Source organism: Carcharhinus amblyrhynchos, chromosome 3 (assembly GCF_965287045.1).
Source record: "Carcharhinus amblyrhynchos chromosome 3, sCarAmb.v2.hapA, whole genome shotgun sequence".
NCBI lineage: Eukaryota > Metazoa > Chordata > Chondrichthyes > Carcharhiniformes > Carcharhinidae > Carcharhinus > Carcharhinus amblyrhynchos.
This window is the reverse complement of record NC_137326.1, coordinates 23,627,932-23,643,295: the sequence shown is the minus strand read 5'-3', so window position 1 is coordinate 23,643,295 and position 15,364 is coordinate 23,627,932. Positions and strand designations below refer to the sequence as shown.

The following is a 15,364-nucleotide window of genomic DNA, read 5'->3' as shown; positions in this document are numbered from 1 at the left end:
TTTTTCCCAACATTGAAGTAAACTGAGTTGCATCAACTTCACACAATGACAAACAAATTTAAATGCGACAAGTTCTGATAATTATCACACTGAAACAGAAAATATATTCATAGATCGGCAGACCAGCATCCCACACTTATACATTTAAACATCATTTAACTGTCCTATGTTTGTGAATTACTGGCTTTGAACACAATTAATCTGTATATCTTCTAGGGTTATTTTAATTAAGCCTCTATGCTTAGATCAGTAATGGGTGCCAGCGTGGATGTGAACTAATTGCGTACTCACAATTCATCAGGGAGGACAGTTTCAGAAGAATTGTTTGTAGAAAAGTAATCTGCAGTTGCTTACTGACAATTTAATGAGATTGCTGTTGTAAATGGCAATGCCTGAAGTCCATAGCTGATTTGCAAAGAGTATTTAATGCAGTACTTTCAATTTTGCTGCAGTCATGACCATTCTGGTTTGTATTTAGTTCCAAAACGTTACTATGGTTTACACAGGATATTTTGGAAGATAAAATGCCGACTTGCTGGTTCAAAGCCATGCTGAAGAGAGAGTGCCAATCCCTTCCAAGGTTATATCTGAGATCTAAGAGAATGAAGATGAAGCCGATGATAACGTTCCCAGTGATAAGGAATGTTGAATGATTTGGTAGCAATAAGGAACAGTTCAGAAGATCAGCAATACCAGAAATGTTGTGATGGAGGGGGAGAGGATTAAGGGGGAATTGGGTGTTTCTGAATAGTATCATGAACTGGATTTATTTTTAGCATTGGCTAGTAGTGGGATTAGTGAAGTTGGAGGAGCAGGAAATATGGGGATTCGTGATAATGAGGTCGGCAGAGAGAGCTTGAGTCAGGAGACAAGAACTTGGTTCTTTATGATTGTTTTGCCTTTGGCTTAGTGAAAGAGGGGAATGTTGTAGACACAATTGAGGAGGAGTGCAAAATATTGGATTGCTGTAACCATAGTGACAGAAGAAATATTAAGGGATTTCACCTTCTTTAAAAATAAATACATTGCATCTGGGCCAGGCAATTTATCCCAGGCAGTTAAAGCAAGGGACGAATGAAGAAGGCTCTGACAGTCATTTTCCAATCCTCTGGCTACAAGAGTAGTGTCTAATGTTTATTTGTTAGTCACAAGTAGGCTTACATTAACACTGCAGTGAAGTTACCATGAAAATCCCCCAGTCACCACAATCCGTTGCCTGTTCGGGTACACTGAGGGAGAATTTAGTATAGTCAATGTACCTAACCAGCACGTCTTTCGGACCGTGGGAGGAAATCAGAGCACCCAGAGGGAACCCGCGCAGACACAGAAAGAATATGCAGACTCCACACAGACAGTCACCCAAGCTGGGAATTGAACCTGAGTCACTGACACTGAGGCAGCAGTGCTAACCACTGTGCCGTCGTGCCGCTTCTGCTGGACTATTGGAGGACTGCTAAACTTGTACTATTTAATAAGAGAGCGAGGGATAGACCAAATCATTAAAAGTTAGTCAGCCTAACCTTGCAAGTGGGCAAATGATTGAAAAATACAAATTGCCAGATTAATTGCATTCCTAACCATGTCTAAGAATCAGAAACTAAGCTTTTCTTTGCCGGCAGCAGATCGATTAGAGTTATTCAGCTGGGGCAGCTCACAATCCAGTCAAGATTTAGCTTGGCAATACCTCGTTGTGATGTGATTGAAAGGTATGAATTGTTACTGTTGATCACGGCATATAAGTTGACCTTTGAAGGCCTGAAAAAACTTTCAAAGGTAGGGATCAACCAATAGCCTGAGTATAAAATGTGAATCAGTGTTGCGTAGGTAGTCACCATTTTGTAATGTGAAAAAAGTGTGGCTGTTTTGCCATGTGTGGTCTGTTCTTTTGTGGTTTAAACTCCGTGCACGTCATTGGCAGCAAAGCCCATATTGCCTGCTTGATCCCATGTGCTGACTTACCAGCCGAAAAGTTGATGTTGACCCCTAATGTGAGGTTAGCCCTAAATATGTAGCTGTTCACTGAAGAATGTGGAGTTGACGTGCTTTGCATTCCAAAAGCAGGGGTCATCTTTTATGCCAAGTCAAATTACACACCGCATTCTTTGCAGATTCAGTCCTTGATGAAGCTGAATACAGATGGGCAAAGTTATGCAATCTCGTAACCTGATAGATGTGTAGTGAATCGATGGTTATCAGCTGCTGTGAGCCTATTCCCAATGTAATTTTATCTATCAAAGAATAATCTTGGTTTTATTTTGATAGGTGGTCAACAAGACCAGAAGTTGCGAGTATTGAACCCATCGACCCAAACGATCGGCAGTGTTCGCAAAGAGCGTTTGTTGTGGCACACGCGTCCCAACCAGCCCGCCTCAGCAGTATTATTTTCGCCGAAGAAATAAGTACAGTATTTCTGCAAAATGCTGATATTCCAAAAACTGTGATCAAAGCAGTTCTATATATTAGCTAAAGCTGCCTTTTTGTTTTCAATCACTTGATTTATGTTAGTGGATAGACTTTGACTATAGAAACCGAGATGGTCTGAAAACCCTTTTAATTTCCTGCTCAAAATGTAAGCTTTTAAAAGTTAAATTTATTTATTGATAGGCTTATATTAACACTGCATTGAAGTTACTATGAAAATCCCTCAGTTGCCGCACTTGGGCGCTTATTCGGGTACACTGTGGGAGAATTTAGCGTTGCCAGTGCACCTAACCAGCATGTCTCTTGGACTATGGGAGGAATCCAGAGCACCCAGAGGAAACCCACACAGACACAGGGAGAATGTGCAAACTCCACACAGTCACGCAAGCCGGGAATCGTATCTAGCTCCCCAGCTCTGTGAGGCAGCAGTGCTAACCATTGTGCCACCATGCCGTGTTACCCACTAACGTAATTAAGCATAACCATTGTTGCAAATTAGATTTTTGTCATTTTAAATGTTCTCTTTTGTTTTCTCATTGAAGTTTCTTGCTTAGCAGGTTAAGTGCCTTCTTTTCAAACTCAGGATTTCTGTGTAACAAAATGGAAACCATTGTCTTCAAGATGTCCTGGGTATATCATCTCTGTGTTTTCACTTCTCGATGCTCTCTCCTGAAAGCACAGTTGGCATTTTAAGATTTGTTAGTGCTGCTTCATTCTGCCTCTGTCATTGCTTTTTAATTTCTATTCTTTCAATGTTTAGTTTGTGAATTTTTTAAGTTGTTTCTTTAATAGCTTGAATATTTTTGAATCATTACACCCCACAAATAGAAATCAAACTACATATGACTTTGCTTCATGCCCCATTGAGCTGCTTCCTCACTTCTTTATCTTTCTTTGATATGTGCATCCCCTCATTCAGGGGCATGGTGGCACGGGTTCGATTCCCAACTTGGGTCACTGTCTGTGTAGAGCCTGTGTTCTCTTCCTGTGTCTGTGTGGGTTTCCTCTGGGCGCTCCAGTTTCCTCCCACAGTCTGAAACCCGTGCTGGTTAGGTGCATTGGCCACATTAAATTCTCCTTCAGTGTATCCTAACAAGCGCCAGAGTGTGGACAATTGGGGGTTGTCACCGTAACTTCATTGCAGTATTAATGTAAGCCTACTTGTGACACTAATAAATACACTTAAACTCATTCCTACTAGATTCTTTATCTGTCTCCATCACTTGATGAACTGGGGGAACATCCAATTGAACCTTAACTTCAAGGATGGGAAACGATTGAATCCTGATGAACACTTTAAAAAGCTGTTAAAGATTTGGGGTGGTATTTTCCAGCCGCGCTCACCCTAAAACCAGAAGACCTCGCCTGAGACTGACAAACCTTTGCATGGTGTGCCCCCCCTGACCCGCAACGATTCCCATGGTGGGCAGGGCAGGAAAATTTCCCCTCATGATCTTTTGGCCAGAAATCTGTTTTAAAAACAGATTAGTTTAAGATATTATGTGAAGTAGCTAACCTGTTTTTAAAATAGATTCAAAACATATTTTAAAAAATTCTTGTTCTAATTGGAAGATCTTGCATTGACAAAAGGATTTGTTCTTCCTGGCGATTTTTCGTTTGTGGTGGGTTGATCGTCAATTTTTTTTTCATTTTCTTGTCCTTAATTCCTTGCATGAGTCTAAATTTCCAATTTTTTTCTCCTTCGATAGCAATTGGACGAGTGTTACGGTGTGATGCAATAGTTGATCTCATCAGTGAGATTGAAATTATCTCCACGACCCGTGAGCTTTATTTGGAAGATTCTCCACTGAAATTGAGAATTCGAGCTTTGGATGCAGAAGGTACATAATTACTTACTGACGAACTGGCTCTGAAATTTGGTATGATTTTAAATTCTTGGTTCCTTAGCTATTTTAAATCTTGTTGGAGTATTTGTTACACAGCCAGGTTAGCAGGAGCTAAGAGGTTGAACTGTTAAACGTTTCATGTTGCTTTTCATTGAGGGGTGAGTTATCAAAGAAGAGGCTTTTTTAAATAAAAGTAGCAATCTTGACCAGTGTAATGGCAGGAGAAAATGCTATTTTAAAAATTAATTTATTTGCGTTAAGATGTGGTGGTACAACCATTACAGTGGGGGTAAGTACTGGGTATAAAGTACTGGTCTCTGCAAAAACTAGATTTCAAGTACTTTAAAACCATTTGTTTCGTGTATGATGTCAATATATTTAAGCACATGTTGCCACGTGCAAATAAGTGGTCAATAGTTTTACTTCTGTGTTCAAGTCACTCATTCTGCGAAGAGTGGATTTCCTATTTTATTTCACTGTGTTCACTTTTTTTTCGATCCATTGAACTCATTGATTGAGGCAACTTTAACTTGAGGGCAATAAGAACTGGGCAATGTATGCCAGCCTTGCAGCAACTCTAACTTCAAGCACTCAAAATACTTTATTGAGCCTGAGAGACTGCACCTGTTTCTTGCAGCTAAACACTATCAGAGCAAGGAAACTGAAAGGTTTGGGGCAATCTTGCCAAAAAAATTCTAAGTGCTTAATGAGCCATTTGGACGAGCAATTCGATTTGATGTATAGCACTTGGATAAAAAAGAGCCCAGATAGGATTCTCGGCAGGAGGGGGAGGGAGTGGAGCCTGTTCTCGCTGAGAAGTCGGCTGTTGAGCTCTTGGGGCGCCATTGCATCAGGTCTTGATCTCCCAGTGCACTGCGTACGCAATCGACTGGTGGGGTGAGCCAGTAAAATTGCACTTTTGTTTTTGAGAGAGAACCACAATAGGGTGGCATGGTGAGACAGTGATTAGCACTGCTGCCTCACAGTGCCAGGGATCTGGGTTCATTTCCAGCGTTGGGTCAATGTGCGGAGTTTGCACATTCTCCCCGTGTCTGCGTGGGTTTCCTCCGGACACCCCAGTTTACCCCCACAGTCCAAAGATGTGCGGGTTAGATTGATTGGCCATGTTAAAATTGCCCCTTAGTGTGTTAATGCATGGAGTAACAGGGATAGGGCCTGGGTGGGATTGCTGGTGCATGCAAAATGGGCTGAATGGCCTCTTTCTGCACTGTAGGGATTCTATGATTCTTTCAATGAATGTCACCCGGTTTGGAGAAGCAAGATCTCGCATTAGCCCTGTATCATTTTTCCTACCTACTAGACAAAAGGTGGAGGGCTTGAGCAAAGGTAATCAAAATTATTATACAGTTCCAGCAAGGTACATAATGGCAATGGCCACAACTTTCACACTAAGTATGATAGGTACATGGAGTACAGAAGCCTGCGCCAATCACAATATCCTATCTAGACCAACCGCCCGTGTCCCTCTATTCCCCACCTGTTCATGTGCCTATCCAGATAAGTCTTAAATGTCGCTAACATGTCTGCCTCAACCACCTCACTTGACAATGCATTCCAGGCCCCCACCACCCTCTGGGTACAACAAACTCCCTCTCCCCCACATCTCTCTGAACCTTCTCTCCATCCCTCCCTTACCTTAAACTTGTGTCCCCCGGTGATTGTCATTTCCACCCAAGTTTCCAAATGTTTATAAACTTCTATCAGTTCGCCCCTCAGCCTCTGTCTTTCCAGGAGAACAATCCTAGTTTATTCAATCTCTCTTCATAGCTAATACCCTCCATACTAGGCAACATCCTGGTAAACCTTTTCTGTACACCATCCCAAGGCTCCATGTCCTTCTGGTAGTGTGGTGACCAGAATTGGACACAGTATTCCAGATGTGGCCAAACTGACATGTTAAAAAACTAACATGATTTGTCAACTTTTACACTCAATCCCTGGCTGGTAAAGGCAAGCATGCCATATGCTTTCTTCACCTTTTCTACCTGCACTCCCACACCTGTGTGTCTATGCTCCTGATGTTTCTGCCATTTATTTTAAAGCCCCCACCTGAATTGGATCTACCAAAATGCATCACCTTGCATTTGTCTGCATTAAATTCCATCTGCCATTTCTCCACCCAATTTTCCAGCCTACACTTATGTATTCTCTGACAATCTTCATCATTATCTGCAACTCCAGCTATCTTAGTATCATCCACAAATTTGCTAATCAGACCAGCTACGTTCTTCCAAGTCATTTATGTATAGAAATCCCAGAACTGATCCTTGTGGAACACCATTAGTTACAGACTTCCATTCAGAAAGACATCCTTCCGCTGCCATCCTCTGTCTTCTATGGCCAAGCCAGTTCTAAATCCATCTAACTAGTTCATCCCTGATCCAATGTGAGTTAACTTTTTGCACCAGCTTGCCATGTCATGTGTTTTACTAAAACCCATGGAGACAACATCCACAGCCCTTCCCTTGTCAACCATTTTTGTCACCTCCTCAAAAAACTCAATCAAATTAGTGAGACATGACCTCCCTTGTACAAACCAATGCTGTCCGTCATGAAATTCAGTTTCAAATGTGTATTGATCCTATCCCAAAGAATCTTCAACAATTTCACTATCACTGATGTCAAGCTTAATGGCCTATAATTACCTGGTTATCCTTGCTACCCTTTTTAAATAACAGGATAACATTGGCTATACTCCAATCCTTTGGGACCTCACCTTGGGCAATGAGGAAACAAAGATTTCTGTTGGAGAGCCAGCAATTTTCTCTCTTGTCTCCCTCAGTAATCTGGGAAAGATGCCATCTGGCCCTGGGGATTTGTCTACCTTCATGCTTTCTAATACACCTAACACTTCCTCCCTCATAATGATGATTTACTCTTGATGGTTCACATACCCTTCTGAGACACCATCAATCAATATGCCACTATACTAGTGAAAAAACAAGAAAAATGTTGGCAACATTCAGATTTGTAATTTTTATGCATTCACAGTCAATCTCAACTGCAGGAAGTTCTGAACCTGTATTTAGACAACATAATCCATGTCCTGGCAGACTTTAGATCTAATTTCTTTAATTTGTAAGTTGAAATTACATTAAACACTGCTATTAAATTTATCTACCATCTTTTGTATAATATTTGATTTACTATTGTCACTTATTTAGCATACAGTAAAAAGTATTGTTTCTTGTGTGCTGTACAACCAAAGCATACTGTTCATTGAGAAGGAAAGGAGAGAGTGCAGAATGTAGTGTCACAGTCATAGCTAAGGTGTAGAGAAAGATAAGCTTGATATGAGGTAGGTCCATTCAAAACTGTGGCAGCAGGGAAGAAGCTGGTCTTGAGTTAGTTGGGACATGACCTCAGACTTCTGTATCTTTTTCCTGACAGAAGAAGGTGGAAGAGATTATGTCTGGGGTGCATGGAGTCCTTAATTGTGCTGGCTGCTTTTCCAAGGCAGCGGGGAATGTAGACAGAGCATACACATGAGAATAGGAAATGTGGATGAGCCCAGGAAATGTGGTTCCTCCATGCATAGAGGGGCATGCAGACAGAGAGGCATAAACATGTACACAAGACACACAATTGGTGAAGGCCTGTGTGTGTGTTTAACAAGTTAACTGTCAGCAATTGAGCTTTACGTTTTTAACCTTGGGTCATTGACATGCTGGCTTCAATTTGGTCTTTGTTTGGTCCATCTAGTTAAGTGTTTTATTCGTGTGGCAAGGGAAGCTATCAGAGAGAAGGAAGAGGGCAAGAACTTTAATATATGTAATACCTTTCATGATGTCAGGATACCCCAAAGTGCTGTGCAGGAAAGTAAATTCTTTTGAAAGCTGTCTTGAGATGGAGGAAACAAGAAACTCAATGCACAAATAGCAAGTTCAGTTCCACAAGCAGCAACCTGACAACTGGATCATCTGGGTTTTCTTTGTGATATTAGTTTAGGGGATGGCTGTTGTCTGGAACAGCAGGAGATGTCCCAGCTCTTCATAATAGTACGATGGGATATTTTCCAGCCATCAGATTATCTGGATGATGGTACCTGCAACAGTGCAGCACTCTCTCGAATGCCAGTCTGTATTTGTGTGCTCGAGTCTTTTGGAGTGGGTCTTGAACCTCCAAGCTTCTGAGAAGGCGAGACTGTGGAAAGGAGGTGGGTGCTAAACATTTGTTTTTCCAATGCCATCTAACTCAGGGGAATGGACTTCATTCAGGAGAAAATGGAATGCAGTATAAATGAAAACAAAATATAGTGGATGATGGAATCTGGTGTAGATTTTCCAAGCTTTGCATGTTTATATATGCAGAGTACATAGCTGTCAAATTGAATAGATACATTGCTGTTCACCAGAGCCGTGTAGAGGACCTCCAATAGTGCTGTCTCCTTGTAAATATGGGAGGTGATGGCTTCGTGGTATTATCACTAAACTATTAATCTAAAATCTCAGCTAAATGGCAGATGATGGAATTTGAATTCAGTTTTAAAAAAAAAATCTGGAATTAAGAATCTACTGATGACCATGAAACCATTGTCGGTTGTCGGAAAAACTCATCTGGTTCGCTAATGTCCTTCAGGGAAGCAAATCAGCTGACCTTAACTGGTCTGGCCCACGTGTAACTCCAGACCCACAGCTGTATGGTTAAGTCTCAACTGCCCTCTGAAATGCCCAAGTGAAACACTCAACTAAAAGGCTACTTGGGATGAGAAATAACACCTAGCCAATGACACATATGTCCACGAAATATATGTCTGGGGTCAGTGTCTCCAGAACCAGGGATCACAGTCTGAGGATTCAGGATAGACCATTTAGGATGGAGATGATGAGACATTTCTTCACCCAAAGAGTCGTGAGTCTGTTGAATTCATTACCACAGGAAGTAGTTGATGCCAAAACATTGGATGCATTCAAGAGGCGGCGGCGGATATAGCACTTGGGGCACATGGGATCAAAGGTTATGGCAAAAAGGCAAGATTAGCCTATTGAGTTGGATGATCAGCCATGATTGTGATGAATGGTGGAACAGGCTTGAAGGGCCAAATGGCCACCACCTGCTCCTGTCTTCTACGTTTCTATGAAATGAATAAAACAAGATGTATGAAATTGAAGCACTTGTATGAGTTCTGATGAGTTCTCATCAAAATGTTACAAATGTTCGATGCAGTAAGATATGATCAGGATATAGAACATAGAGCGTAGAACATTACAGCGCAGAACAGGCCCTTCAGCCCACGATGTTGCGCCGACCAGTTAAAAAACAATGACCCACTAACCTAAACCAATCCCTTTTCGTCCATAAACCTATCCACGGATCTCTTAAACGCCCCCAAACTAGGCGCATTTACAACCGCAGCAGGCAGGGCATTCCAATCCCTCACCACCCTCTGGGTAAAGAACCTACCCCTGACATCCGTCCTATAACTACCCCCCCTTAATTTAAAGCCATGCCCCCTTGTGCTAGCTTTCTCCATCCGAGGAAAAAGGCTACCACTGTCCACCCTATCTAAATCTCTAATCATCTTATATGTTTCAATAAGATCCCCTCTTAGCCGCCTTCTTTCCAGCGAAAACAACCCCAAATCCCTCAGTCTCTCCTCGTAGGACCTCCCCTCCATACCAGGCAACATCCTGGTAAACCTCCTCTGCACCCTCTCCAATGCCTCCACATCCTTCCTGTAATGTGGGGACCAGAACTGCACACAGTACTCCAAGTGCGGCTGCACCAGAGTTGTGTACAGTTGCAACATGACGCTGCGACTCCTAAATTCAATCCCCCACCAATAAACGCCAAGACACGGTATGCCTTCTTAACAACCCTATCTACTTGATTCCCAACTTTCAGGGATCTATGTACACAAACACCTAGATCCCTCTGTTCATCCACACTATTCAAAGACCTCCCGTTAGCCCTATACTCAACACATCTGTTATTCCTACCAAAGTGAATTACCTCACACTTCTCCGCATTAAACTCCATCCGCCACCTCTCGGCCCAGCTCTGCAACCTGTCTAAGTCTTCCTGCAAACTATGACACCCTTCCTCACAATCTACCACACCTCACAATCTACCACACCTGATACCACTGCACTGATACCACCTGATGCCACTGCACCTAACCAGCACGTCTTTCAGACTGGGCCGAAATGCACAGAGACGCGGGGAGAACATGCAGACTTCGCACAGTGACCCAAGTCGGGAATCGAACCTGGGTCCCTGGCACTGTGAGGCAACAGTGCTATCCACTGTGCCGCCCAGAAACCTAGCTAGAAATATAAAGATAGCGATTTTTTTTGATTTTTAAAAAAGAAAAGAGAAAGTAAAGTCTATACCTTTACCTCAAGGAGTAAAATCCTTAAGCAAGCAGGGAAATTAATAATGGAAAGTAAGGAAATGGTAGATGAATTGAACAGATATTTTACATCTATCTTTACTGTGGAGGATACAACTAACATCCTCGTCTCCAATTGCCCTTGAGAAGGTGGTGGTGAGCTAATTTCTTGAACCGCTCAGTCCATGGGATGTAGGTGTACCACAGTGCTGTAGTGAGGGAGTGCCAAGGTTTTGATCCAGTGACGGTGAAGGAATGATGATGTAGTTCCAAATCAGGATGCTGTGTAGCTGCATGGGGTGATGTTCCATGTGTTCTGCTGCCCATGCCCTTTGAGGTGGTCAAGGTCACAGGTTTGCAAGGTGCTGTGAAAAGATCCTTGGTGAGTTGGTGCGGTGCATCTTGTAGGTGGAACAAACTGCTGCCATTGTGTGTCAGTGGTGGATGGGGTGCCAAACAAGCAGCTTTGGATAGTGTCAAGCTACCCGAGTGTTTTTGGAACTGCACTCATGCAGGCAAGTGGATAGCATTCCATCAACTGCTGAATTGTGCCCTGTAGATGGTGGGCAGGCTTTGGGGAGTCAGGAGGCGAGTTACAGACTGCAGTATTCCCAGCCTCTGACCTGCTCTTGTACCCACAGTTTTGGTATGACTGTCCAATTCAGTAACCAAAAGGAGGTTAATAGAGGGGGATTTGGTGATGGTGATGCCATTGAATGTCAAGTGTAGGTGATTAGATTCTCTTTTTTTAGAGATGACCATTGCCTGGCACATGCAGCAAGTAAGATTCATACCCCTTATCAGTGCAAGCCTGAATGTTGTCCAAATCTTGCTGCATATGGACATGGACTGCTTCAGCATTTGAGGAGTCACAAATAGTGTTGAACGTTGTGCAGCTATTATAGAAGCATGGAAAATAGTAGCAGGAGGAGGCCATTTGGCCCTTTGAGCCTGCTCCAACATTCATTATGATCATGGCTGATCATCCAACCCAACAGCCTGATCCTGCCTTCTCCCATATCCTTTGATCCCTTTCATCCTAAGAGCTATAATTAACTCCTTGAAAACAAAAAAATGTTTTGGTCCTAACTGCTTTCTGTAGTAGCAAATTGCACAGACTTGCCACACTCTGAGTGACCAAATTTCTCCACATCTCAGCCCTAAAAGGTTTACCCCGTATCCTTCGACTACGACCCCTGGTTCTGGGCACCCCCACAATCAGGAATATCCTTCCTAAATCTGTTGTCTCTAGTTAGAATTTTATAGGTTTCTATGATATCTCACCTTTTTACCAAACTCCAGTGAATATGATCCTAACCAACTCAGTCTCTCCTCCTACATCAGTCCGCCATCCCAATAATCAGTCTGGTAATCTTCCTTTGCACTCCCTCTATAGCAAGAACACTCTTCCTCAGATAGAGACCAAAACTGCACACAATATTCCAAGCTTCTCCTCACCAATGCCCTGTATAATTGCAGAAAGGTATTCCTGCTCCTATAATTGAACCCTGTTGCTATGAAAGCCAACATATCATTTGCCGGCCTTACCACCTAATAATTACCCTCAGCAACTGTTATACAAGGATGTCCAGGTCTCATTGTATATTCCCCTTTCTTAATTTATAGCCATTCACTTAATCTGCTTTCTGTTTTTGCTTTCAAAGTGGATAACCTCACATTTGTCTACATTGTATTGTCTTGTCATGTATTTGCCCACTCACTCAGCAACAATCTCAACCTCTGACCTTACGATGGAGATGAAATAGCTGAAGATGGTTGTGCCGAGGCCTCTACCCTGAGGAACTCCTGCAGTGAAATCCTGGGAATGAAATGATTGACTTCCAGGAACCACCTAAATTCCTTTGTGCTAATGGCTGCCTCCAATGGAGAATTTCCTCTCATGACTCCAGCTTTGCTAGCACTCCTTGATGCCACACTTGGTCAAATGCTGTCTTGATGTCAAGGGCAGTCACTGTCACTTCACCTGCTGTCCATGTTTGGACCAACGCTGTAATAAGTTCAGGAATTGTGTATTCTTTGGCAAACCTCAAACTGAGTATCTGTGAGCAGGTTATTGCTGATTATACGCTGCTTGATAGCACTGTCAGTGCTAAATCACTTGGCTTATGATCAAGAGAAGATTGGGGCAGTAATTGGCTGGGTTTGATTTGCCTGCTTTTTATGGACAGGGCATAGCTGGGCCATTTTCTACAGTGCCAAGTCAATGCCAGTGTCATAGATGCACTGTATTTTTAATTTACTGTCACTGTAGCAATGGAATATTCAACTTATATGTACAAAGGAATTTATTGAAGATGAGCAACCCACTGGATGCCTGAATTTACTGCCTTAAGTTGCCGATCTTAAGGTTGCAGGAAAATTTGGTTCACAGTATCTGATTGTCACCCTTTAGATTTGTATTGGAATGACACAAATGTAAAGGTAAGCATTTTCCAGACACTGAGCGAACTGATTTACTATTGATCCCAATAAAGATTTGAGCTTTAATGGATTTGCTTAGGTGAAATAAACCAGAGATCCCCTGTTCCTCGTATGGCTAATCTATTTAGAGATTGAAAGCTGTTTTTTAAATCTGTTATTTGTTACCTTTTCAAAAAAGTATGAGGTCTTTTATCTGTGCATGGAGATTTGATCAAAAGAATGCAGAGTTTACAAATCTTGACCATTACTCTTTTTGTTGTCTTGTAACACAACACTCATTTAATTTTGTTTCCCTGGTGGCACTCTTGCTATGAACATTCTTCCTCCCCCTCCTTCACCTTTGTTAATCTAGAGTCATTTAGATTAATTATAGTTGCTGCCCTCCTGCAGCCCTGGTTGAGATAAGGTAGAATCATAGAATCCTTACAGTGCAGAAGGAAGCCATTTGGCCCATTTAAGTCTGCACCACCAACAATTCCACACAGGCCTTACCCGCTGTAACCCCATGTATTTACGCTGTTAATCCTCTGGCGGCACAGCAGAACAGTGGTTAGCACTGCTTTCTCACAGTGCCAAGAACCCGGGTTCAATTTCCGGCTTGCATCACTGTCTGTGCAGAGTCTACATGTTCTCACGTCTGTGTGAGTTTCCTTCCACAGTTCAAAAGGTTAGATTCATTGGCCATGCTAAATTTTGTGGGGCGGGACAAATTTCACAGTGGATTCCATCGAGGTGGGAAAAAAAATCAGTGTCTAAAAATTGTGGCCGCTGACAACCTGACAGCTCCAAGCTCTTCTGCTGTTCCTCGCAGAAATTTAACTGATTGCACAGTGGTACAGTGGTTAGTACTACTGCCTCACAGCACCAGGATCCTGGGTTCAATTCCCAGCTTGGGAGTCTGCATGCGTTTCCTTCAGGTGCTCCGGTTTCCTCATACAGTCTGAAAGACATGCTGGTTAGGTGCATTTGCCCTGCTGAATTCTCCCTTGTCCAAATAGCTGCCAGAGTGTGGCAACAAGGGGATTTTCACAGTAACTTCATTGCAGCGTTAATGTAAGCCTACTTCTGACACTAATAAATAAACTTGAACTTAAAAAAACCTAACTTTGAACAGAACAGTGTGGAAGCTATTTGACACATTGCCACACTGGAAGCGCCTAATGAGCCGCTGGAATACTTTGGTGACTAAGAAATCTTTGCTAGGCAGGTCACTCCGTTAGATGCAAAAGCATTCCCACGGCAACACAGCAAAACTGGATTCCTGAGTGAAGGAGCAAGAAAAAGGAATAGCCTAGGTCTTTTACCCCGGGAAGAGGAGTCCAAAACCAGAGGGCAAAGGTTTAAGGTGAAAGGGGAAAGATTTGAGGGGCAACATTTGCACGCAGAGGGTGTTGCATATATGGAATGAGGAGGTGATAGAGACGGGTACAATTACCAGATTTAAAAGACGTTTGGACAAGTACATGGATAAGAGGTTTGAGAGGGATATGGGACAAACGCAGGCAAATGGCTTGAGTTCAGTTTAGGAAACCTGGTCGGCATGGACAAGTTGGGCCGAAGGGCCTGTTTCCATGCTGTGTATCTCTATGACTCTGAGTCAGGAGTAGCAGCAAGTAGTACATCCTGGAAGGAAGGTTGCCTTCATAAATTGAGAGGAAAGAGGAAGATCTAAAGAGTGCTTCTGAAAGGTGGTTAGCGGGGGATGGGAAACAAAGTGCTTGATGAAGGAAGTGAAAACAACTAAAATAGTCCAGAAGAAGGAAGGGTATTCTTTCCATTGCGAAAAATCTTCCTGTAGGTTGCAGATCTTAAAGAATTTGTAACAATTTGAAACAAAATTTTTACCTCCAGTGCCCTGTTGCAAAACAATTAAAATGCTGCTACATAATATTGATAACAACCATTTCAGTCCATTGTTGCCATACTGTGCATTGTAACTTCAATGTGTAATTTGAGAACTCACTTTAAGGAACACATCTGGATAGTGGATCTTGAAATAAAAACAAAGTGCTGGAAAAACTCTGCAGGTCTGCTTCAGGAGTCTCATTGGAATCAAAGAATAAAGTTAATCCTGTTTCTCTGGACTATACAATCATTGCAATCATCATAATTGCAATTTACATTTGCACATGTTCCAGTAACACATAATCAAGCCCCAAATTCAAGAGATTGAAGCACTTGTTTATCAATAATTTGTGACTGGTTTGTATAAAAGACCTGCACATTAAAATATATATTTTCAGAGGGGTGCAATTTAATCTGCGGTGTAGTCATGGATTATCCAAAAATATTTATACAGTTA

General features: G+C 42.3%; 1 protein-coding gene across 1 annotated transcript in view; it reads left to right on the top strand.

Annotated features, from left to right (window-relative positions):
- The window catches only part of nup210 (nucleoporin 210), a 124,524-nt gene that overhangs the window by 9,260 nt on the left and 99,900 nt on the right, over positions 1–15,364 (top strand). The window contains exons 2-3 of the mRNA XM_080182247.1: positions 2,263–2,399; positions 4,131–4,262. Of these exons, the coding sequence (XP_080038373.1) occupies positions 2,263–2,399; positions 4,131–4,262 (269 nt within the window). The remainder of the gene's footprint in view (positions 1–2,262; positions 2,400–4,130; positions 4,263–15,364) is intronic.